Below are 24,815 nucleotides of genomic sequence, written 5' to 3'. Positions count from 1 at the left end.
CCTTTTAAACCCTCGCAGTCCCCGTAACCCTGTCTCCTGCCTCCCTCCCACCCTGTTATTGAACGTCTACACCAAATCAGTCACTCAACCACAGCCCTTCAGATCTTTTCCTTTTGTTTTCCCCTCTCTCATTCTGTCTCTCCTCTCTCTCCATCCCTCCCTTTTCGCCCTCGTCTTTTCTGTCTCTCCATTGTTGAGGAGACAGTGGCGCAGACAAACAGGGAGAGAAGATATCCGCTGGTGTACCGCAAGATTGGAGAGAAAGAATGGCAGAGAGACAGCAGAGGAGAGGAAGATACATAGACTGATAGGAGGGTAAAGTTAATTACAGGGGACCGCCAATTAGAGGGCAAAGTGATGGGCCTGTTTGCCTCGCCGCGGCATCCCAAAAACATCACCATCTCCCACCATGTTTATCCTCTGCAGCCACAAGACCACAGCTCCCATCAGCCGTCACTGGAAACAGCTCAGATACCAAGTGGGTTATGGCTGGGGAACATGCAGGCAGTGTTTGCAGACATAGTTAATATACGGATAAACGCCTAACATGCAGTCTTTTTTCTTTTCTTTTTTTTTAACCATTCCTTTCCCATTTGTATTGATAGCAGATGGCATATCTGCAGTTACATGTTTGCATTTACTGATATAATCGGAGAAAAACACAGAAAACTTGAGCAAAGAGATAAAGGCACTTGGTCTTTATAGAAATTTTGTCAAACATTCAGAAAGCGTGATCAAAAGTACAAATGTTTTGGAAAAACAGAAACATCACAGTTCTGGGATCAGTAAAATCTCAACCACACTCTCTGTTGAGTGTTTTACTGTGATTATGGCTCTGGTGGACACTCTTCTTTGTGTGTATTTGTCAAGCAAAATCAACAATACGACTTTATTCAGAGCTACTCATTCACATTCCCTCTTTGTTCCGTAACATATGATTGTGATCGTCTGAAACTTTACCCATCACCGGATATGGCTTTTTAGAAGCAGAAACAATCATCAAAGGTTGAATACTTCTTTCTCCAAAGGAACCAATATTTGCTACATAGAGCACATGGGAGGTCCATGTCCGCTCAATTAAAGAGCTGACCCTCAAAAAGCACCAATCTCAGTCCCCCATCCTTGGGCCGCCTTGGCTGATCCGCTCAAGCCCCTGCGCTGGACTGTGGGAGACCCCATAGGTGCAAAGGGCCTGAAAGACACTTGTGGAGGGGCGGAGGATGAGGAAGTGGAAGAGGAGGAGGTTGAAGGAGAGGAAGAGGAAGGGGTTGAGAGAGGTAGAGGTGAGGCCCTGGTGGAGCTGTGAGGAGACGGCTGTGGCGGTCTGGAGGGGGCTAGGACTGGAGACGCTGCGAGGGAGGGCACCCTGTGGACGGTGGCAAGAGCTGTAGGTGCAAGGAGCTGTGGTGCACCCTGCTGGCACCCGGCCAGGGGGGTGAGGCGTAGGGAGGCGGGCGATGGGTAGCTCCCTAGCAGGGCCAGATCCCTTCGCCCGCTGGGGAAAGGAGGTGAGGAGGAGGCTGGCGAGTTTGGGGAGATTTGAGGGAAGGATGCCCACGGCCAAGGAGCGAAGGGCAGGGCGGAAGCTGGGGGTGACTGCAGGAGAAGAGGGTCTAGCTCACTCGCGCAGTGAGAGAGGTGGGAGACCAGACGAGCTCCTATAGGGTCTGGGGAGTCCCCCTCAAGTGAGCTGAGGTACCGTACCACCTCTCCAACGCACTCCCTGAAGCCCAGGGTCCTGTAGTCGACTGCCAGAGCCCTCGCATCAAAGTATCCTGAGGTGGAAAAACAGTTCAGTTTAGTCTTTGCTGAATAAATGCAGGGGGAGGCAGTAAAAATCTTTTTTCTAAAGAGGAGGATAATAAATAATTATGAATCACTGTTTTATGTGGAACGGCTGTTTGGCAGAATCTGAATAGGGCAGCAAGCAAGAGTCCAAATTGTCACCTTTTCCTCCCATGGCATGCAGCAGTTTGAGGTGGTCCACTGTCATCTGTAGAATCTCTGCTTTCTCTAACTTTGATGAACCCTGCAGTGAAAATTAGCAACACTCTGATCAGTGGCACGATGACAGAAAGCTGCTTAGTCTTTTAGTTTTATTGTCTAACTATGACAAATATCATCATCTCAAATTCATTCCTTACCTGTTTTTCAAAAGCGCTGGGCACCAGTCTACGGAGCTCTGACAAGCTGTGGTTGATGCGGTCTCTGCGCCTCTTCTCTATGATCTGCATAAGAAAAAAAAAAAAAGCAAACTGAGTTGCAGACTCAACTGAAAAAGAGACAGAACCGACTAACATCCAATGACCTAATCCGCTCACCCCTCTTCTCTTCTTTCGAGCCAGAATCTGCGAGGCGCTGCCTGGAGACATGGACCCAGTGACTGGGCTGTACCGCGAAGATAGTGTTGAAGCAAGAGAGCGAGATGAGTAAGAAGGGACACAGAGGGAGAAAGAAAAAAAAACATTTGATTTTCCTGCATATTGTTATTATTACCCTCCTTAATATGACACAGAGGCAGGATGGCACACCAACTCCCTTCATCTAATTTGTTTTTTGGGCACAGAAAAGCAGAGCAGTGCCCGGGAGAGGAGGGAAGATGAGATTGTTTTCACTTTAATGCATTTCTGGACATTAGTCTCAGTGAAATGACATGCTGTTCTCCTTTCCGTCTGAGCAAAAGCACTTTTAGAAAAGATGATTATATAGCCTCGAGGCGATGCTTGCGCTCACATGGGGCTCCAGCACGCTGCAATGGGAGCATGAGCTCCTCCGAGTACAGTCATCCAATATGGATTGTGTTTGTTTGTGAACTCTCATCTTACAGGCCTGAAAGAGACTCCGAGCCTCACAGCTCCCTCCAAACTGCCCCGCTAGAGACTTATTTCTATTAGATTTTAACATGAGGGCTGCCAGTTTAGCTGTGTGTTTTTGTTTAGGTTTATCTTTGATGGGGTTGACTTGAAAAAGCAGCGCTGTCTTCTGTTTGCATGTCACATGGCAATTTAATTTATCTAAACCGTCTTTGGCGTTACTGGCTCGCTCAGCGCCTGTGATGTAAGCAGCACTGCTGGGAATGAGTTTTTGTATACTGTTACAAATACACTTTAATGACTGGCGCTTTGAATCCAAATGTCTTTTAATGCTAAGTCAAGGAATTTGACAAATTTATCTAAGAAGCAAAACGCTTTAATGACTTTAAAATAGAGTGTGCAGCGTTCAGAGTAATTTTACTGTTTATCGGGCATTTTCCACAACAATGGAACAAGTTACATGCAGTGGACTGCACTTAATCACCTTGGCGCTGCAGGCCACGTTTGCATTCAAAGGTTAGAAGATTTTTTTTTCCTCTTCCAGAAGTATTTTAGCGTTTAACCAGCCGTTTTGACTGTGTAGTTCACATTTTTTATCGGATTTTTCCAGTGCAAAAGCAAGATTTCAGTGTTGGGATTATAACTTTATAATAAAAGCTGAGAAAAACTCATTTGTTTGTGAAAAAGCAGTTTTTCGATGCCTGAAAATGCAGTCTTGGAAATGCAGCAAAAATGTGTGTCTGACATAGACGAGGAGATCTTTCATAAAGTTGCTAATTAAATAACACATTGTTTGCATGGAATGATAACACTAAACTCATGTGGGAAAATGCACTTTTTTCATATTTAATGTGACGTAAAATATTTAAACTATTTTAGAGTTGTTTATTAAAACCAACTCATGAGCTTTCACTTGTGTTTCTCATGTGAAGAAATTTTCTACATCAACTGCAGACATTTCATTTTAAGACGTCATATTATAATCACTCATTGTGGTTCAAATCAATTGATTTTTTATAAATATATAAATTAATATTCCTGAGTGAATGACTTCCTGCTCATGTTTTCATCTCCTGTGTTGACACTTCAGCGTTGACGGGCCTTTTTTGTTTTACATGGATGGTCATGCACGCAGCTTTTTCGACTAAGCCCTGCACTTACATGTGCAACAACTGCTGTAAAGCTTCTGTTTTACACAGAAAGTGAACACTGTATATCTTACCTATCTATCTAACATAAATCTATAATATATCTGCTTTTCTGAACAAGAGAAATTCACTGACTTGAGCCTCAAACTTAGTTGACACGTCAGTTTTTACACTGACATCACTGACGTGGTTTTTAAATTTGCTTAAAGATTTATAATATGCAAATTAAACCGTGTCAAGACTTAAAAAAATAAAAACAAAAACCTTTGTACCTGAATGCAGGAATCTTTAAATAATAAGAAGTTCTATTTTGCTGTAATTGCTTTATAAACACAACCTTGTGGGACCTCGAACTTTTCCCACAGTCTTTTAAACTCGTTACTGCGCAGCAGACTGGAAAACATGCTCGGGGCAAATTTGCCTTTAACTTTGTCTGCTAAATACAGCCGCGCGCCATGTAATTTTCTTTTCAAACGTGACTGGAGGGAACGTGTTACAATCTCAGGTGTGACTGAAGGAGGCTCACCAGTAGCTATCTTCTTGGCCCACGTCAATGAACTCGTCGGTGTCCGAGTCCGGAGAGCTGTAATCGTGAGGTCTCTTCATTTCTCTGCCCCTTCCTCACTGGCTGGAGCGATGACGACTGATGACAGAAGGACGAGGAGACTGACAGGTCTGGCTGGATGATCTCGTTGGTTCCTGCCTCTGCCTCTTTAGGAAGTCTCCCTCTGGATGAAGCACTCACCCTGTGTGCCCGTCACTCTCTGCTTCTCTTGCACGGTTACTTATAAGAGCTCTGTTGTCCTTAGTTACTTCTTGTCACTCGTGTTTGTTGTTTTCGCTGTCGTCGGTTCTTCATGCGTCTTCTTTTTTTCCCTCTCTCTCTCTGTGAGTCAGTGGTGCCACTTGATCAACCCCCAAGGGCCCATGACAACTAAGAAAATTCACAAGCTGCTTTAGTCTTTTACTCTATCACTGGCATCCAATCATAGTCACTCTCTCTCTTTCACTGTTATTTCTCTCTTGGCTCGCTCGCTCTGTCACAGCCACCCAATGACAAAACAGGACTTTGGCAGTTTGGGCAGGGTTGCCAGTTTTGGCTCCCCCGCCTCCTTTCCGTGTCCCTCCTCTCTCCCTTTAATCTGCCCTTCTCTGGCTTTTCACCCTCCTTCCCTCTCTCCCGCACCCCCCTCGGCCTCATCTTTCCACCCCTTTGCTCAATCATCCTCTGTCAATTAGCCTCCAATTTCATCCTGCTTTCCTTCCTTCCTTCCTTCTGTCCTGCTTTCTTTCTCATTCTGCTCCTTTAATTATGCTGTTCCATAGAACAATGGCAACAGGAGGGAGAGCGAGGTGAGGAGTGTGGGAATTATGAACTGTGAAAGCACTCCATCATACAGAGGCGATACACAACATCTGATACTTGCACAGTCTCACGAGTCACTTTTGACTCGAGTTCTTGAGCAATTTTGTGTTGTGAGAGGGAAACAGCACAGAGTGAAAACACGCCTGCAGAGATGAAACGCAGCCAGCGCCGACCTTTGAGCTCCATAAATGATACAAATAGAAAAGTTTTATACTTGTATAGAAGGATTTTGTGGGAATAATTAAGCCGTGTCAGCAGTTTAACTAACAGTGTTGGCTGTTTTTTGCTCTTGTTTTAAAAGGTGACATCTAAAGTACCTAAATCATTCCAAGAGTATACTACAGGGATTTACAAGCAATGGCAATCATTTATGTTCACCTTTTAAAATAACACTTTTATCAATCTCCAGTGCGACAAATAATGTCAACAAAGTTTTAGAAAACTTTAAAATAAATCATATCACTGTGTAGAAGAGATGGACATATTGCTTTGTGGTTGTTTTATGGAGCCAGAACTGACCACACAGCTCAGTGCTGAGCTATCAGTTAACACTGATAGTTGACGTTTATGAAAAATTGCTATGAAAGGATAAAAATAGGCAATAGTAAGCTACAGAAAGTATCAGGTGGGAAAGGGTTTTGGTAACAAGCTGTAAATTTCAGAGTGAGTGATTTTTTTTTCAATGTGGAAATCCACCATAGACTGTATAAAAAAGATAGACAGAACCACTGTGATATCAGCTATCAGTTAGTGTCCCATTAGCTGAGTTTTCTTTTGTATTGCCATCCTGTTACTAGGTGGATCTGACTGTGAAATCAACGGTCAGAGTACCATCTTCCTTTTTTACCCTAATGAAGACAGTAATGTATGCCAAAAACATAATGTTTCCTTCATTGACTTGAAACTAGCAATGGACCCCAAAAATTACCAGGAAACTATTATTGAGTAACTGGAAGTCTTTTTAAAGAGTTGCCCCTGCTGGCCATTAAAGAGACTGCAGAACCCAGAGGCTATGCCCATCATTTATATACAGTATATGTAAACTATACATATAGATGTGTGGGTCTAAAAACATGCCATCTTGCCAACTGATGCTGCTAGCGTTATCTGAGGACACAGCATTCCACTTTCTCATCTAAATATGGTTGGCTCTGGCAACAGTCGAACAGCATAAACAGGCTTTGAAACAGTTATCCAGAAATATTGGGATATGTAACCATTTATATATTTAAATATCCAACTAAATATACATCTATCTTTCATATGCATTCTATGTCAAGATGTAGATTTGTCACTATCTTTTTGAAATTACAGCTTCAAGTATTTCAAGATAAGAAGTGAGGCACAGATAAACCCAGCTTATTCAAATCGTTTTTATTCAGCCTGTGTGTGCAGAGATGAGGGCAGGTACTGAAGGGTCAAGGAGAGAAGTCACCCCACTGAGTGTCTGAACATCTGGGCTCTTCACTGGACAAGATAGCACTTTCTATACACTCACACACACACAGAGCTCACTCGCGGCACTTGTTTCCTCTGCCACCGTGGGAAGATTGCTGGTGCAGATTGCCATGGAAACATGAGACCCAGGCGCCGGTTGTTAGGAGCGATGCCTAAGTGACCCAGCAGTGTGTGCATATGTGTATGTGAAAGACTGAGAGAGGCCAAGTGGCATGCCCTCTTGCACACAATGCCCAGCTGAGGGTGTCTCTTCCTGCCTGGCAGACTGGAAGGGTGTGTTAGTTTAAACATAGGCTGCGACAATGAATGAGTGCGAGGTCTTTGTGTATACTAGTTGGGCAAGTGAAGTCGTTTTTAAAACTTTAATTTGCTCATCTTTTAAATGGATTTCCAGTAGTCTTTATGTTCTTTTCAGCTTCATCTTGCTCAGCGTGACGACAATAGAGCCTACAATCGTTTTGTCATGTCGCATGTGTAAAGTAGTGGAATAACTTAAAACATGTGCAAGTGAGTGTGTTTGCAATAGGCAAGTGTGAGTAATCAGTGTGACCATCACCAGGGGGCTCGCAGTGTGGTGGATATGAGTCAGGACTAACAGAGTGGAGAAATCCCTTTTCTCTCCCAGCAAACAACCCCCACTACCCAGTTCACATATCCTTTCATTACTAATCATTCTCTAATTCAGATCTGGATTTCATTTCAGCATCAGAAAACTGGGGGAAAAAAAATATAAAAAAGACATCTATGAAGTCAGCCTTCAGTGTTCTGTATTGCTATTTTTATCACCCGCTCTTTACTTCTCTTCAAAGGTTTACTTTCTCATTTGTATCGCACGTCTCTTTAAAAACAAGAGAGAGAGATCGCTCTGGTTTGCCGGCCACACCGCCCAGCTGTTCCGAGATGAGGCAAGTTACAAGAAAAGAAAAAAAAAGGGAAAAGAAATGGAAAGTAATTAAGCAGATAAATGAATAAATAGATATATTAATTATGAAAATGGTTTCATGGTGGGGGCGTGTGCGAAGGAACGGTAAAGCCAACATAAGAGGGAGACGAGAGCTGGCACTGGATGGTGGGATGGAATTCTGGGAGATTTCTGGCGATCTTGGTCGGCCACTTCAAGTACTCTCCCTCCCATCCCACCAAACCACAACAAGGCAAAGTCCCTTATTGAAATTAACAAGCTCATACTTTTACAATTTGCATACACACGCACACATGCGCAACTCAAATATGAACATGAGGACGAGGCCACGCACTGATTCATACAAGCTAGCGCACACACGAAACTCCCTCACACGAATGTGGACAGCACATACCCACAATTTATAAGGCACAAACACTCAGCTGCAATTATTCTTTCTGATGCATGACTGCTGCTATTGTTTGAAACTCTGTGAGATGGAACAAGCTCAGCGGGGTATTTTGTTTGGGCATTTTTCAGCGAAACTAAATAACTGATCACTGATACGTCTCACTGCATGGTTTGCTTTCATTAACAGTACACCAACCAAATTTATTTTTTTTGTCAAAATGTAATGTACATGCACCAGTTTAAAAACAAACAAAGGGAGCTAAACCTGCTGAAAAAAAAAAAAGACATGAAAGTAAAATCCTATGTATCATAAATCTGAAGGAGGGTCTTTTTAATGCATTTTTTAAATTTCTAATAAAAGTGAATATTTGGAAACGATGCAGATTTTCTAGAAAATGTGATTAACTGTATGGAAATCAAAAAAGTGCTGTGTTATTATGTTAAAAAGTAGCAGTAAAATATTAATAATAAAATGTAAATCTTGCTAATAGAACAAGCTAAAAAAAAAGGGACACCTTCACATTCACAATATAATAATAATATAATATCTTATTCACAGAAAGTAGAAAAGAAACAACAAGAAAACAAACATATATTCATTAATATCAGTGGTGTTTGCAAATATGTTATTTAAATTGAAGATGGTCCTTAAAATGATAATATAGCATCAAACCATCAAGCAAGTTAAATATTTATTCACTGTCTTGAAGCCCCGTAGTGAGTCTGTGAAAGGCCAAATGTGGTCAAAGGGGCCCTGCATGGTGCCCTGCTGCATGCAAGCGCTATTGACACATGCCCTCAAAATCAGTTGATTCCGTATTGGTATGAGGCCTTTATAATAGTCTGACTGTGCCTGGCTGCTCTGTCGCAGGGATCAGGAATGGATTGGCATGGGAACTGGCATCAGACTGGCTTGGCACTCTCTGGGCCGGACCCATGAGGGATTTATCTGCCTTTCAGACACATAAGGAATGCTGGGACCTGATGCACTTGCTGTCTGGCTGTCTTCACAATTCACTCCAAATAACCTGAATATATGAGGCATTCCTGGGAACGCCAGGTTTGTGCCCACAGGGTGTCTCCAAAGAAACCCATTGTGTTTTTATGATCTGATTGAGCTAAGATGAGCTGTGAATAAACTACCAAAGGAACGCAGCAAGACGCAGCCAGAGCGAACGACTGAAATAGTAGCTGCCGTGATTTAAGGTGTCAGTGGGGCAAAATGGCTGCGGCTACGGGTCGTGCCGTCTATCGGAGAGCGAGAGACACAGAGAGAGAACAGGGAGAGGGCGAGAGAGTCCTCCCTCCTCATCTGGCTCCCCCTTTGCAAAGATAAATAAAGAGGCTAAAAGCCGAAGAGAAGAAGCAGAAAGGAGCTTTTGTGGCTTCCGAGTGGGGTCCCTTTCATGACGGTTCCCACAGCACTGGGCCTGTGATGACATTCACCATGTTTCACACACACAGGCACACACACACGCTGATGGGCCCTGTGACTGCGGTGACTTTCGCTGGTGCCGGGCCCCAGACGGGACGGCGAGGGCCCCGAGAGCCACAGGCAGCCATTGTGCTGTCGCCGCGGAAACCAGCCTCTTTATGTCAGACATGTTTTTCTGTTTGTTTTCTTTTTTATGTCTTTAATGTGGGCAAGGGGAATGTTTCCCCTCTCATCTACCACCCTCCACCCCCCCCATCCCTCCACACTGCACTGTGTTGCACCACCCCCTACCCCCACCACCCATACCCATCTTCCTTCCCCTCCCACCAATTCATCCACATTTGTTTCTCCTCTTCGCCTCCTCTTCTCCCTTATGTTGTCCCCACCCCACCCGCTCTGTTTCCCCCTGGAGATCGTCATTTGTAAAGCTCTTTGCTTAGACAGCCCATATCTTTGTCGTGGTGTTGCGGCCTCCCTCTCACTCAGCTCCTTTTTATCTGTGCTTCGTGAGGGTTTGGCACAAGCTGGCACTTTTTCTTCCTCCTGCACTGAAAAAAAAAGAAGAAGAAGAAAAAATGTGCACAACTCTAAAACAAGAAAACCTATCCCCCAAAACAATCTCGCCTTTCCCACGCTAAGCCAATTTTCTTCATAAGATTAAGCAAGCTCACCAATAACGACGTGAAAGAAAACTGAAGGCGGGGGATTGGGGGGGGGGGGGGGGGGGGTCGAGAGAATCTGGCTATGATTACATTCTGACAGAGGATGCCCCAAAGTCATCCAGTGAGGAAAAACAAACCTGAAAAAGCTCGACTGTTACTATTTTTAAGCACGTGAAGAATGCTGCTCGGTGCCATGACTCAAAGGCACGTTGGCCCTCGTCCGTAATCAGTTCACTCTGACTGCACTCCTCTGCCACATCACACACAGGACACAATCTTTAACGAGCCACAGAGAAAGAGGAGGAGAAGAGAGAAAAAAAGGAGTGTGGGGGGGGAGTGAAAAATGAAAGAGTTCGAGGCTAATCCGCAGTGCCCCTCAGCCATGCATGTGACTGTGCCTGATTTTGATGAGTGTGTGTGTGGAGAGAGGGGGTGTTTAGGACTCAGCTAATATTAGCCACTGTAAAAACAAGTTTGACTAAATCTGCGTAGGTTCTCAGTCATGTCCAGGTCACGGTAATCTAAGGAGCTTAGAAAGAACAGCAACTAGACTTCTTTAAGTTTCTTGGAGATGTTTCAAACTTTTATCCAAGAAGCTTCTTCAGTTCAGTTCAGTTTTGCTGAAGCATTTTGACTTGGAAGCTGCCCATCGTTTAGATTTATGGAGGAGATTGATTGATATATGTATATGTATATTGATCCAAGCTGTGCTTTGCACTCAGAGATGAAAATAAACTGGATTCTCAGACAAAGCCAGGCCACGCTTTTTCCCGTCCCTGTTAGACACCCCTGTGCTGCTGCTCTTTGACAGCCTCTCACTTTCCCAAATCCCTCGTTTAACTTTACACCTCAGATTACAGCCTTATCTGGGGGGCGACCTGCCGACACCTTGTTCCGATGGCAGCTCAGGAGAGCGAGCGTAAGCCCCTGAAAAACCAGCATAAGAACTCGCCGCCACCACACTGCTGGGTCATTTTTAGAGGGGGATTACGGTGAGTGTGCGCGAAAGGAAGAAAAGACGCTGATGGAGGAAGGATGTGGGCAATAACAGCCATCATTCTCATCCCCTTGAGGGAGTTGGTTTTATTGGTGTCAGTACAGTAGTGTTTTGTTTTTTGTTTTTTGAGAAAACTGAAATACAGGATACACTAAAGTGGGTTTGATTGAGCACTTTTTTTTCCAGATGCCAAATGATCATTCCACAAAACTACTAAATTAGACAAAAATAATCTCACTTTAAAAAATAAACACAAGTAAAACTGTTGTGACCGCCTGACCTTTCTGGCAGCTCAAGCACCACTTATAGCCATGTTTCAAATTCATCTATTACAAACGGGCATTTTTTAAACACCATTTAAGCATCATTTCAATATATTCTGTATACAGTTTACTAAACTGCATTTGTTTAGCATGCATTTACATGTTTGCATTATTTCCTCTTCTTTCTAAACTAAATATTTCTTCTTTTGTCCCTTTTAAAACTTGGTTTTAAAGTTAGAATTAGGTTTAGGGTTTGGCTAAATTGGTAATAAATAACAATTTACATCCCAAATATGGAAACCATTCATACCATTCGTGCTGCATTCATCCCAGCAGCAACCCTTGCGAAGCTGGAAGTGGTCTGGAGGAAAAGATTGTGGCGATAGCCTAAAAAGACAGACAGAGATAGATTTCTTAATGTATTAATAGGGTTTATCCTGCTACATCAAGGCATTGCTTCACTTCTTTCAACAGCCTCAGTTACTTTTGTGTTCTTAAGGTGTTTCACCTATATTGTAATACAGCTTAGCATGGATTTTTAAGTCATTTTGGTTGTCTAATTTCTATTTTTCTCCTTTGTACAAATTTTTCACGTGTCTCTTAAAAAGAGAATCACAGTGTGTGTGTGTGTGTATATATATATATATATATATATATATATATATATTAGGGGTGCAACGATACACAAAATTCACGGTTCGGTTCGATACATTGGTGTCACGGTTCGATATTTTTTCGATACAAAAAAAATGTTCATGCCTTTTTAATTTGTCATTTATTAAAATTATAAATATATATTTTAACTCAAAAGTACAGTTTTTAAATTTAATGTTGCTGAAACAACAAAGTAATAAAAAATATATATATATATCTGATTGAGAAATCACTCATCTTTGGAAAAGAGAGTTTATTACAGAGAAATGGTTCTTTCCAAAATAAAAGCTATACTATACGCTTCTTCTGGGCTATATTCTCAGCAGCATATTAAACATATCAGGTCCCCATAAGGAGAATCATGTGCTAACGGCTGTCTAAATGACTCGGGTAAAGTTTGTAGCATGCGTGCTTGTTGTTTTTGTCTCCTTCCACTTGTCTTTGCACGAGGATGATGTCGGAGTAAATGTGCAGTCATATTCATTGTGTTCCCACTAGTGCTGTCAGTGTTAATCTGAAATGACGTTAACGCCACAACACGGCAAATTTCCGTTAACAAGCTACCGCGGATCGCCCCGTGCGTGCGGCTGGACTGCGTCAACACGTTAACGAGCAAACTGTGCTAACGCAGTAGTTCCCACCCATGTAATTGAGCATTGTGGCACATCCAACATAATATTTTACTTTTGTCCATGACGCACTTACCTTCAGGGTCATACTTCACATGAAGACCAAGATAGTTTCAAACGCCAGATCTGAATGAGGGTGGGGGAGGTTCAATTTGCCATGTTGCAACGAGCTTAACTTCTGTCTAGCTAGCTTGCCCTGCGGTCAGTGAATCTGCGTTCGACTACTCCGCCTAGGCTGCACTGTCCAGCGCAGATCCACTGAGCTCTCAACACTGACAGCATCATCAGAAGGAAAGTTGATAAAATAAATTAAAAATTTTGTATTGTTTGATACATATGCATACCGAACCGAAAGCACTGTATCGAACGGTTCAATATCGATATGAGTATTGTTGCACCCCTACCCCTACCTATATATATATATATATATATATATATATATATATATATATATATATATATATATATATATATATATGTGCGTGTGTGTGTGTGTGTAAATATATATATATGTAAATATATACATATATGTAAGTAAATGCAATGCTGCCTGCTTTGAAATCAAACAAACACAAGACAATTCCTCATCCACACAGACATGTGGATTCAAAGGACAGGCACACATTCATAAAACTGCCCATAACAGATGCTCATACAAATGTTGAAAGGCATACTTGTACAGTAGACTCATTCTATACACTCCACGTGTATCTTGGGCACAAACAACACTGTCTATCTCAGACATGAAAACTTGCTTGAGGTCATTGCTTGAGAGTGCCTTGCTAGCTGTATATGGTGCAGAAGGCTTTGATCTCTGGACTTGGCTGTGGCAAAGACAGCCAGCGCTGCAGCCCTGCGATACCGGAAGCTTGTGGTCTGGGCTGGCTCCATTTACTACTCTGTTCTGGTGCTAAATATACAATAATAAAAAGGCTAGCAGATTTATTTCAGACTTATACATTTCCTCTCCAGCGAGGGAAGAAAGGACGAACCAAAGAGACAGACGTCTCCAGATTACCAAAGAACATTAAGTGATAATTACAGAGAGAGATAGAAAGAAAGGGACGAGGTTTCCCCCTCTCGCTTTTCTCTTTCTCCTTTACTGCCACCACAGACTAAGAGGGGCGCCCACTCTATTAGACTTCGAATGATTGGCTATGATTGCATTATCTGATCTCATAAGGGATGAAACACACACCACATGCCTGCATTTCATTGCTCAGTGATCACTCAGAAGTCAAACATGTTTTTTTTTCTTTATACATGAAGCCATAAAAGAACATGGGATTCAAATTCAAACATTTTCCTAATCTTTTTCAAGTTAGTTTCCTGAAACACACAAGCACGCGTGCACACACACATTCATACTCCGCTATGCACTCGACTTCACCACGAGTCCACCGCACTCCTCTCAAAGCTCTTTGATCCCCGGTCGAGGGTCCTCTCCGTGGTGCCTCAGTCTGAATTCCAGAGATTCTGGGATAATTCAAACGTTTCACGGCACATACTTGGTCCCCCCAGGAGACAGCGGCAGAGATGGAAAATGCCACCACGGTCCCTGTCTCTCTCTCCCTCCATTGTCCCTACTCTTTAATCAGGCCCTCTCTGTGGCTCACGCTGCCACCATGGTGTGTTGTCTCAGCCTGGGAAAATGCCGGCCTAAGTGGCTGTTATGTGCTGAGGCGCAGACCACAGGGACCCAGAGGGGTGCTGCTGGAGCCCTCTGTGCCAGCCGTGGGTCTCAGAGTGGCTAACACACACAATGAGTGAGGTCCCAAGTCTGGATGTAACCTTACATAACAGCCATCACTTCATCTATTTACTTTTTGTCTGGGTTTTCAATCAGTAAATCATCACACGACGTTGTAATCACAGGGACAGGCAAGAAACCCAATCATGAATCATGAATGTTATTTGTTCCTAAGAAGTTGCTGGGTGTAAACCGGCGCTAAACTGCCACACAGATAGGGCAGTATTGTAGAAAGTCCAGTGTGATTGCTTGGCTGCGATCTGCAGAGAGGGAGTTTCCTGCCCTGAAGTCAACAAATGACAAAAACAAAGGCCTTGTGTTTCCCTGAGTCACAGCCAGAAGAAGGTCAATAAGCAGAGCTACATCAGTGTTCGGCCCATTTTAGCTTTGTTTTGGGATGGACTCGTGTTAGGGCTGTGCCTGTCGGGTCAACTGACAGCTGGACTTGCCTGCAGCCGGACACAACGCTCCATCAGGTCAAGTTTACAAGAGCTGAGTGAAAGCCTTCTGCTTTATACTGGTTTATATTTAGTGCTTATAAGCATGAATAGAGTTTTTATGAGGTGCTATAAATTTCATTTTCAAAAAAAAAAGAAAAGGGGTGAGTGCTTAGGCTCATGTACGCCTACCCTGTGGTTTCCACAGGCCACCACGAAGCCTTTGTATTCACTCTGTTTGCCATGGGAAAATATCTGAAACAAATAAGTTGCCCAGTCGGCACCCATCAGTGTAAAAACACTTCTAAGAGCTGTGGATTGTGCTGAGAGGGTGTGGTGCAGCGCTAAAGGAACTACTTGTTTACTCTTGCTATGTCTGAAAATAAAATAAAAAAAGGATCTATTTTCTCTCCGAAATGGGAGGCAAATAAACAAGTATTCTTGAGCAGACAATGTGGGCAAGAGCGAGCCGCCTGTGGTTGTACAGCGGCATGCTGGACTTGGTAAGAGATGGAGGGTGACACTTGGAGGTTCTTCCTCCAAAACATCATTACCATCATCATCATCATCATCACAAAAAACGGTTTTGCTCTTTATGGATAGTTTCCTGCTTTGTAACAGCTGTGTGCTGGATGAATTTGTTAAACGTCTCTCCAATGGATTATGTTAAAACTTAAAGTCAGGGGTGTGGCCACTTTGACTGACAGGCAGCTGTAGCCAAAAGCTGACTTCTAACTCAAATCACTGAGCTGGACCTTATTTGCACCCATCTGTGAGTGCAGCTTTCTAGCCAAACCTGATGGTGAGCTGATCATTTAGCTGATCATTGGCCAAAATATACTGAGACTTCAAAATGCCGAATCCAGACACTAACGGTGTGATCATGATGGTCACATCCATCTTTGTTATACAGTCTCTCCTGGAGACATCTAGAATTGCTTTGAAAGCATTAATCAGCTGATTTGGTTTTTAATGAATACTGCCATATAGTAAGGAAAAGAAAGATTCAGTGCAGACAGTGTTACGAAAACGTTTTAGATTATTTCTGTATTTGTCCAGAAGCTTAACAAATCCGTTTTCTAATAGTTAAAAACATGGCATCATCATTTACTATAAAGTAAAATATGCATCCTGAACTAAGAGCACATGGAAGACAGAAATCCCTTTTCTTGGGGTCGAACTTGCCATAGTTGGTGATCTCACTACTTTACATATTCCTGGTATTTTTGCAAGTCATGTTGTTTTATTCCTTTGCACAAAGAAGTCAGAGGCATGTGTACAGAACAAGATTTAAATCTGTCAATCTAACCATAACTTCCTCCTGGAAAAATAGTACAGCAGACGCAGAACTGGCCACTGATTGGACAGATAAACAAAAACGTCACTGTTTTTTTTTTTTCCTTTGGCCGAAAGCGGAAGTTGTTGGCTAACGTGGACATGGGACAAAAGAGCCTCGCTTCGAGCGGTGCTACGGTAAAAGAGTTGTTACGGTCAGCGTAATTAAACAAGTGAGTCGGTATTTCACGCCTTTTTATTTCAGTTTTTTCACAGGTTTTGTAAAAAGCAGCTGGTCTCGTCAGTCGGCTATTTTAGGAAAAGTACTGCCAACTAGCTACCCAGCGTTAGCAACACACACTAGCTAGCAAGCAAGCAGAGAAAAGTGATTCCACTTTTGTTAGTTCAGGTGTGTCTGAGTCAATGTTTGTGTGTTTAAACTCCGTTATCCTTGTTGTGTTTTTAAAGTGTCAAGCGTCAGTGGTGTTAGCTGAGTTAACTGTTCACCGTTAGGACTAAAGTCTATAATCATTAATGTTTGTTTACCTGGAGGTTTTAAACGATGTATAAGTCAAGCTTGTAATACAACTCTGTCGGAGTTGATTGTTGAGTGGTAATACGATTGTAAATAACACACCTCCAACAGTTAATGATCACAAGTGCTTGTTTACCTCAGTTTACCCGTCTGTTCCCTCATCCTGGCAGAGCCGCCAGTTCAGCCATGGAAGTGCCTTGCTATCTGTCCAAACTACTGTTCGAGCTCAATGAGCAACGGAAGCGTGACTTCTTCTGTGACTGCAGCATCCTTGTTGAAGGCCGTGTCTTCAAGGCGCATCGGAATGTCTTGTTTGCAGGAAGCGGTTATTTTCGAGCTCTTCTCGTTCACTATCTACAGGTAAGGACATAAGCACGGATTCCATTGTTTTCTCTGAGTGTTTGTTAAGGAGAGCTGGCTAAACTAAGGTGGTTTCTTGGACGTAAATGCAACAATTTGGTCAAGAATAATGTATTTATTATCGGACTGGCATATATTACAGTCAGTTTCATCGTTAGTTTCAAGGTCTAGTGTGTTGTGTTATTGTGACAGCTGTTTCCCAGAGTGTTCTTTCACATACCGCTTGTCGAAAGGGGGAAAAGGCTTTCCAAACCTGCAGTGGATATAAATGACTTACACTTTTCCCTAAACTTTTTCCTAAACTTGCATAATTCAACTGAAAAGCAAAAAAAAAAAAATGTTGGAGGAAAATATAAATAATGATTAAAAAATTTACAAAAAGCTTTTTGCATAAGTGGGCACACCTCTACACTAATACTTAGGTGAAGCACTTTTTAAAGAACACAGTCAGGCTCCTTGGGTAGGAGACTATCAGCATGGCACATCTTGACTTCGCAATATTTGCCCGCCTTTCTTTATAAAAGTACTCAAATATGTCAGATTGCTAGGGTATCTCTTGTGAACAGCCCTCTTCAGATCACACCACAGATTTTTCCATTGGATTTATGTCTGGCTGGGCCATTACAGACTTTAATTTTCTTCAGGTGAGGTCATTCTTATGTTAATTTGAATTGGCTTGGGATCATTGTCATGTTGAAATGTGAAATTCCCTTTATCTTCAGCTTTCTAGTAGATGCCTGAAGATTTGGGGCCCTCCATCTTGACTAAAGCCCCAGTTCCAGCTGCAACCCCAAAACATGTAACTGCCACCACCATTCTGCCAGGAAACTCCTACTAGGACAGCTTAACTTTACTTGGGCTTAATCAGTTCAATTCAGTTTTATTTATACAGTGCCAAATCACAACAACAGTCACCTCAAGGCGCTTTATATTGTGAGGTAGACCCTACAATAACAACACAGAGAAAACCCCAACAATCTTATGATCCCCTATGAGCAGGAAGAAACCTCCAGCAGTGGAAAGGAGGAGTCTCTTTTATTGATAGTAGGTGTGTAGAAGACTAAATGCTGTGATTTAAATCAAAATTTGCTTCACCAAAGTAGCGATTTAAGGGTGTGCTCACTTATACAACCAGCTTATTATGTGTTTTTAACTTTTAATATTTTTCAGATTTGTTTTTTTCAATTAAATTATATAGGTTTAGGTAACATTAAAGGTGGGAACATTTTAAAATGATGTATTGTAGTAATTCTTTTTAACATCCATCATAGAAAACCTGGCATTTCAACAGGGGTATCTACACTTTTTATATCCATTCTACCTGGCCCTGTGTTTAAAAAAACAAAAGTAATTGCCCCCACTTGTTAAATTAAGCCCACACCCAGGCCTGATTACTGCCAGACCTGTTCAGTTGAAAAATTACTTAAAGAGAAGATGTCTGACAAAATGAAGTAGGCTAAAAGTTCTCAAAAAGCAGCACATCATCTAGAGAAACTCAAGAACAGATGCCATTTCTAAGACTTTGGGACTCGCAACGAACCACAGTGAGTGCCATTATCCACAAATAAAGAAAGCTTGGAATAACGGTGAACCTTCCCAGGAGTCAACCAAGATTACTCAGAGTGCGCATCAAAGACTCATCCAGGAGGTCACAAAACATCTAAAGACCTGCAGGCCTTACTTACTATTTAACAGTAAGAAAGAAACTGGGCAAAAATGGCATCCATGGGAGCGTTCCAATGAAAAAAACTATTGCTGACCAAAAAGAACACAAAGTTTTGTCTCACATTTTCCAAAAAAAACACCTTGATGACTTTTAAGAAAATAGTTTGTGGCCGGACAAGATAAAAACGTAAACGTTTTTGGAATGTTTGAATTGTGTTAAATCTGGCATAAAACTAATACACAATATTTCATGAAAAGATCATCATACCAATAGTCATAGATGTTGGTGTTTTGATGGTCTAGGGCTTTGCTACTTTGCTGCTTGAATGTTTGAATGACTTGCTGCAGTTTATGGAACAGTCAGCTGGAACCTGCTCCCTATCAGAAAATCATGAAGCAATCAATTCATGGCCTAAAGCTCAAGCACTTTTGAGTTATGCCACAGGACAATGATCAAAAACAAACCTGAATGGCTCACAAATAAATAAAATAAATGAACAACTTAAGGTTTTGGAGTGGCCTAGCCAAAGTCTGGATTCAATTGAGGCACTAGGGCATGACCTTCACCAGGTGGTTCAGGTTTGAAAACCTTCCAATGTGGCTGAATTAAAACAATTCTGGGGGCTAAAATTCCTGCAGAAAAGTTTGGAAAAGTTTTTTGTTTCCTTTTTATATAAATTAAATCGTAATTAAAAAAAACTCAATTTTGCATTCACTCTCTTTTTATCTAATTGAGATTTGAAATTGGGAAGGGGGAAAATACTTTTTTCACAGCACTGTGTTTTGCCAAGGTCACAACTAAAAACTGCAGACAAGCAGTATTTTTTTATATTGTTCTTTTCTCAAACAAGAGGCAGAGAGTGCTTCACAGACAACAAACATAAGCAAGGTAAAAATTCCAAAAATGAAGGGAGGTCATATTTAAACAACAGAAACAATGCATTAAGTGCTACAAATAGAAAAATCTGTGTTAAAAGCAGTACAAAAATTAAGACAAATTATGCATTTCATAAAAGAAGAACTGATATAAATATATTACCAATATGCCCATGTAAACAGATTTTTAAGAGTCCACAGAAATGACAACTCACCCAGCATACAGGCAGAGTTACACAGGTCAGGTCACAGCCTCAAGTACTCTGTCACAGTGTGTCCTTCGGTGGATGTGGGGGAAAAACCTCCCAAAAAACATTAATTTTAAATTGTTTTGACTAAAGGGAATGACATGAAGAAGGTCGGCCACAAGGGAGCCTGACTGTGAATGCTGTATAGGTAAGGATGAGAATTTTAACTGGATACTTAACATTACTGAGGGCCGGTGAAGAGACATTGGTTGGGTAATATTGGAGCAGCTCTATGACCTAGAAAGTAGCGTAACAGCATTTTTGAAGTCAGGAAAATGGAGATCTTGAAAACCTTCAGCTGTTTTGTAAAAACTATGATTTGAAATGTACCGATATTTCTCTGGAGCCCTGTTCCACTTTCTAAATATTTTCTGTTCCAGCATTTGTTTTCCGGTACATTTGGCTCAATATTGTCTATCTTTTGAAAACATCTCTTTTCAGGACAGCGGACAGCGCTACAGCACAGCGTCGTTGGACATTGTGACAGCTGACGCCTTCTCTGTTATTCTGGACTTCCTCTACTCTGGACGCCTGGCTCTGAACAGGAGCAATGTCATCGAGGTGATGTCAGCAGCCAGCTACCTGCAGATGACGGATCTGGTGAACTTCTGCAAAGAGTACATCCGGTCGTCTTTGGAAATCTGCAGCAAGGAGAAGGAGAGGAACACGGAGAAAGAGAATCAGACAGAGGATGGAGGAATGGGTCCTGCAGACAGTGGCACTCCTTCTGCAACAATTTCCAGTGGTGCTGGGGTTGCAGAGCCTCATTCACAGGTCTCAGAGGCGGATAGGGGGTCAGGTTTAGGTCAGGAGTCTGTTACATCAGGTAGAACACCTTTGTCCATTGTTGTCACCACCCCTCCAGGCGCTACCAGGGATATGGACACCTCCTATCCCTCTCGGGAAGAGTTTGCACCTGGGAGTGAAGGCCAGAAGGGACATATGGATCAGACTAATCTCTCATCATCCTCATCTTCTGCTCTGACTCCAGAGTTGGTGAACCCTAAGATAGAATATGACCCTGATGAAGAGCTTATGGAGTCACCAGACACTAAAGTCATCACATCCTATCCTGGGCCTCCTCTGCACAATACTCATCATAGCAGGCTGCTTCCCCCAAGTCCCTCTCCATCTAACGAACGCTCCCCCTTGGGATACAGCTCATCCTTTAATGCTAGGCAGCTGATGGAGGCGCTGGCCAGAGGTGAAGGTCCCAACTCTTTGGGGGACAGAGTAGGGCAGCGCTTCACCCAAGGGCTGGGTAGCAGCACTGGAGGAAGCAGAATGGACGAAGGTCTGGGATTTGTAGGATCATCAATTATGGAGATCCAGTCTGATTGGCTTGGGGAGGACACAGGTAATTAGCAGAATAAATACAAGGACATTTAATCGATTAAAAAGTTGTTAGTAAATTGTCAACTGGAATAGATAGGGGTAGGTTTGAATTGTTGCTGTGTTTTTCCTCCTTCAGGTGATGGCTTAGTAGTGCCAGTGAAACTCCACAAGTGCCCCTTCTGCCCATACACTGCCAAGCAGAAGGGGATCATGAAGAGGCACATCCGTTGCCACACAGGAGAGAGGCCATTCCCCTGCCCCATGTGTGGCAAGAGGTTCACACGACAGGAGCACCTACGCAGCCACGCCCTTAGTGTAAGAATTTCATGCACTGCAAGCAGGTCGATTTCATTTTCATTTCAGTTAACCTTATGCAACTTTAGTTCATAAATTTTTGAATAACCCAAACTATTAGCATGAACAGGTTAGATTTTGTTTCTTTTATTAAGTGTATCTATACACAACATTTATATTATCTGACACATCTCAGTTTTTGTTCCATTCCTGTGGGCCCTTGCACTGAACAATTACAGCGACACTGGTCATGTGTCAGTAATTACTACAGGAGTCTCAATGACAGAGACCTGATACAATACTAGAATACAGCTTCTGTATGCTAAGACTTCATTAAAGTGTCTGTGTCATGCTGCTTCCAACTTACAATGCACACTATTATGGATGAAAATATTTTACATTGTGCTCCATAGTACTCATTTTAAAGCTTTTCTACTTTAAAACATCATGCCACACTAATACATTGTGCAGTGTAATATTTTAAAGTCACATGAATATTAAAAATAGTCCCCAACTGCAACATTAAAGTGATACTGTAAAAGATTATGTTCATGTATCAGATTCATAAGGAGTATTTTTTAGGTACTTTAAGGACATTTGATGCTAAACATTGTTTTAATATTAGGTGCAAGTATGACATTTTGAAGTAAATTTCATTAAGTGACTTGAAGAAATTCAGTGAAAACTGTGAAATTGCATTCACTGTTCACCATTGTGTGACGTAAGTTTCATTAGTGCAGTATTTTTTTATTTTATTTTTATTTTTTACCCCTCAGCCATAAAAAGCTGATGTTACCCTGCCGGGCAGGCAGGTGGCTGGAGTGGACACCCAAGTTTGTGAATGTGATAACTTGAGAATGAAGCGTCATAGTGGAGTAGAGTTTCAAATTGGCACCATAAGTGCATCTGCTAGTAGTCTGAGGTTTAGCACTATCCACTGCTGGGATTTAAAAAAAAAAGTATGTATGTATGCATGCATGCTGATGGAAAAGTTGGTACTGTCCAAACAGATGAATTCACATCCTCCATGTCTTCATCATCCACAGGTCCACAGACACTACTGGCCGGTGTCATGCAAGAGCTGCAGACGAAACTTCACCGGTTCTAGCGTTTCACCCGGACTCAGACGCTTTGGCATCTGTGATAGCTGCAACTGTGTGACTACCACTCATGATGAAACAGCCCCTGTTCACCCTTCTAGCCAGTCAGAGCCTGTGGAACGAGCAGACGGCAGTACGGATTGGTCCAGCTTTATAGATGAGGTGGACGAGGTGGAGGTCGGCAGAGTGGAAGACTTAGTGGAGAAACAAATGCTTGAAAGACAGCTGGCTGTCTGCAGTGATGTAGTTCACGCGTTGTGAATTCAGTCAGTTATACCCAGGAAGAAAGTCTTTCTCTGAACTTGCTGTCTGAGCTAGTGTGTCATGCCAAAATGTAGTCCTGGACACGTTGGGGTTGTAGTTTGGCTGTATGTTTGTCAGATTTCATCACATTTGTGCAAGATGGCGTCACAGATCTTTAGTCAGAGGCTATGTGTCATGGCTGGTGCGATTCCCATCAGGGTGATCTCTAGTTAGTATTATTTACTGTAAGATGATTTATTTATTAACTAATTTGTATTTTAAATCTTTGAGTTTTGCAGATATTTTACTCCAGTGACTTGCTTGACTGGAACTAGGTTCAGTGATTGTGTATGCGTGTGTATGTGTTTTTCTTTCTTTTAATTATTACTGTAGTCTTTCCTTTCCTATATTTGCACAACTGATAAAACCAAATGTGTTTGTGTGTGTGTGTCTGTCTGTCTGACTGTGTGTCTTGTATGTAAGAAGAATGCACCCGTCCAGCTGGATTTCTGAATATACAGAGGACAGACAAAGCGTCTTCTCAAATGTTTTGCTTTGTCCAGAAAATTACACTTTGTGTATAAAAACAGTCTTGTTGATGTAGAGGGGCCACTGGAGTTATCACTGCAATAAATGTGTTCTCAAACTGTGGACATTGTGTCATTGCTTTGTCATTGTTTGTTTTAATCTTTTTCTTTCAATAGTCCCAGAGTCACTTCTTCTTTATTATTGAAGTATAAGTAAACTTTGTACTTGATGTAGTTTTGGATCATATACAAAACTAGCCTGCGGCGCACTCTAGTGGTTATTCAGTACAAATCTGTGCCAGCAACTGGTTTCTCACGTTTCTGCATTAAATAAGCAGCTGCATTTGTCCTTTGCAGAATAGTCATTTATTTAGTGATCCAGAGGAGTGCAAACAGGTGTGTGTAACAGAGAGAGAGAGACCATTCTGCAGTGAGCTTACTTGGATCTGGATAGTACCTGCACGTTTTCTATAAAGACAAAAGCAGGGCTCCTTCGTGTAATGTTACATGATGAAGGTTCACTGGAGAATGACAACTTTTTATAAGTCTTTCGTTTCCCATCTTTTAATTTGAAACTGTAGCACTCAATGCACCGAGTTTGTTGCTATTGCTCTGCAGTGTATCTTATGTTCATAATTTTTGTTTTAATTTAGTTTTTTTCAGGATGTTATGTATAGTTACATTAAAAAAAATCAACGAGGCCGCTGAAGAGGGCGACACGTCGTTGAGGCTGAGGTATCGAACACCACAGAAGAAGAACGATATATCCGCAACGTTTCCCGCAGGTATCGCGTAGAAGTGTGACGAAGTGGAGATACATGGGCAAGTCGCGGGACTTAAGTGAGTTTGAGCGGGGTATGATAGTAGGAGCCCGAAGAGCCGGTTGCAGTATCTCACAGACAGCGAACCTGCTGGGCTGTTCAAGGACTGCGGTGTCTCGAGTTTACAATGAATGGTGCGAGAAGAAGAAAACCTCGAGTGACCGCGCGACGACCGGGAGGAAGCGGCTCGTCGACGAGAACGGAGAGAAGTGGATTGAGAGTGTGGTGGAGGCTAACAACCAAGTTACGATTGAGGAGATCCATGCACTGTACAACAGCAGCGGGGTGGAGAAGCCCATCTCACTCCGAACTGCCCGACGGACCCTGAAGAGGCTGGGTTACACGTGCCTTCTGCCAGTCGATGACCCCCTCACAGAGGGCGGAGCCAGCAACAAGTGACATGACAACAGTTTGCTCGCGTGCTGCGGCCAGGTTGGACTTTACCGCCATTTCGGTGATGTAATCAGCTGAGGAACTCAAGAGATTCCCAGGTTATACAGAAGGGGGTGCTGCGACGGCTTGACAAAAATCTGACTTTCTGGAGAAAATTTTGAAAATAGGTTTGAAGCAAATTCTTTACTGGCGGGTTCTTTTTCGCTCTCAGTGGCGACA

General features: G+C 42.4%; 2 protein-coding genes across 6 annotated transcripts; one reads left to right on the top strand and one right to left on the bottom strand.

The window, feature by feature from the left end:
• Positions 1–683: 683 nt before the first annotated feature.
• heyl (hes related family bHLH transcription factor with YRPW motif like) lies at positions 684–17,031 on the bottom strand. Of its 4 annotated transcripts, none has more exons than XM_006795179.3 (6): positions 16,871–17,031; positions 11,765–11,841; positions 2,322–2,388; positions 2,145–2,228; positions 1,948–2,029; positions 684–1,775 (listed from the first exon to the last, which is right to left on the bottom strand). In XM_006795179.3, the coding sequence occupies exons 2-6, from the start codon at positions 11,776–11,778 to the stop codon at positions 1,093–1,095; spliced, it is 930 nt and encodes a 309-aa protein (XP_006795242.1). In that variant the 5' UTR covers positions 11,779–11,841; positions 16,871–17,031; the 3' UTR covers positions 684–1,092. The 4 variants fall into 4 exon arrangements, with proteins under 4 accessions (XP_006795242.1, XP_006795240.1, XP_006795241.2 ...); XM_006795177.2 differs by lacking the exon at positions 16,871–17,031 and adding an exon at positions 4,488–4,895 and having other exon boundaries at positions 11,765–11,827; XM_006795178.3 differs by lacking the exon at positions 11,765–11,841.
• Positions 16,876–23,506, top strand: zbtb8b (zinc finger and BTB domain containing 8B). Of its 2 annotated transcripts, XM_035909721.2 has the most exons (5): positions 16,876–17,094; positions 19,977–20,031; positions 20,325–21,240; positions 21,355–21,533; positions 22,559–23,506. In XM_035909721.2, the coding sequence occupies exons 3-5, from the start codon at positions 20,448–20,450 to the stop codon at positions 22,871–22,873; spliced, it is 1,287 nt and encodes a 428-aa protein (XP_035765614.2). In that variant the 5' UTR covers positions 16,876–17,094; positions 19,977–20,031; positions 20,325–20,447; the 3' UTR covers positions 22,874–23,506. The 2 variants fall into 2 exon arrangements, with proteins under 2 accessions (XP_035765614.2, XP_006795243.2); XM_006795180.3 differs by lacking the exon at positions 19,977–20,031.
• The last annotated feature ends 1,309 nt before the right edge of the window (positions 23,507–24,815 follow it).

Source organism: Neolamprologus brichardi, chromosome 22 (assembly GCF_056152115.1).
Source record: "Neolamprologus brichardi isolate AB-2024 chromosome 22, ASM5615211v1, whole genome shotgun sequence".
NCBI lineage: Eukaryota > Metazoa > Chordata > Actinopteri > Cichliformes > Cichlidae > Neolamprologus > Neolamprologus brichardi.
The sequence above is the reverse complement of the archived record's forward strand: the minus strand, read 5'-3'. Positions and strand labels throughout refer to the sequence as shown.

Excerpts from the sequence above, each read along its gene's own strand:
- heyl (XM_006795177.2), bottom strand. The coding sequence starts at position 4,567 with ATGAAGAGACCTCACGATTACAGCTCTCCGGACTCGGACACCGACGAG. Across the intron at positions 2,389-4,487 it reads GGCCAAGAAGATAGCTACTG|CCCAGTCACTGGGTCCATGT; the intron begins GTGAGCCTCCTT and ends TTCGCGGTACAG. Across the intron at positions 2,229-2,321 it reads CTCGAAAGAAGAGAAGAGGG|ATCATAGAGAAGAGGCGCAG; the intron begins GTGAGCGGATTA and ends TTTCTTATGCAG.
- zbtb8b (XM_006795180.3), top strand. The coding sequence starts at position 16,921 with ATGGAAGTGCCTTGCTATCTGTCCAAACTACTGTTCGAGCTCAATGAG. Across the intron at positions 17,095-20,324 it reads TTCTCGTTCACTATCTACAG|GACAGCGGACAGCGCTACAG; the intron begins GTAAGGACATAA and ends ATCTCTTTTCAG. Across the intron at positions 21,241-21,354 it reads TTGGCTTGGGGAGGACACAG|GTGATGGCTTAGTAGTGCCA; the intron begins GTAATTAGCAGA and ends TTCCTCCTTCAG.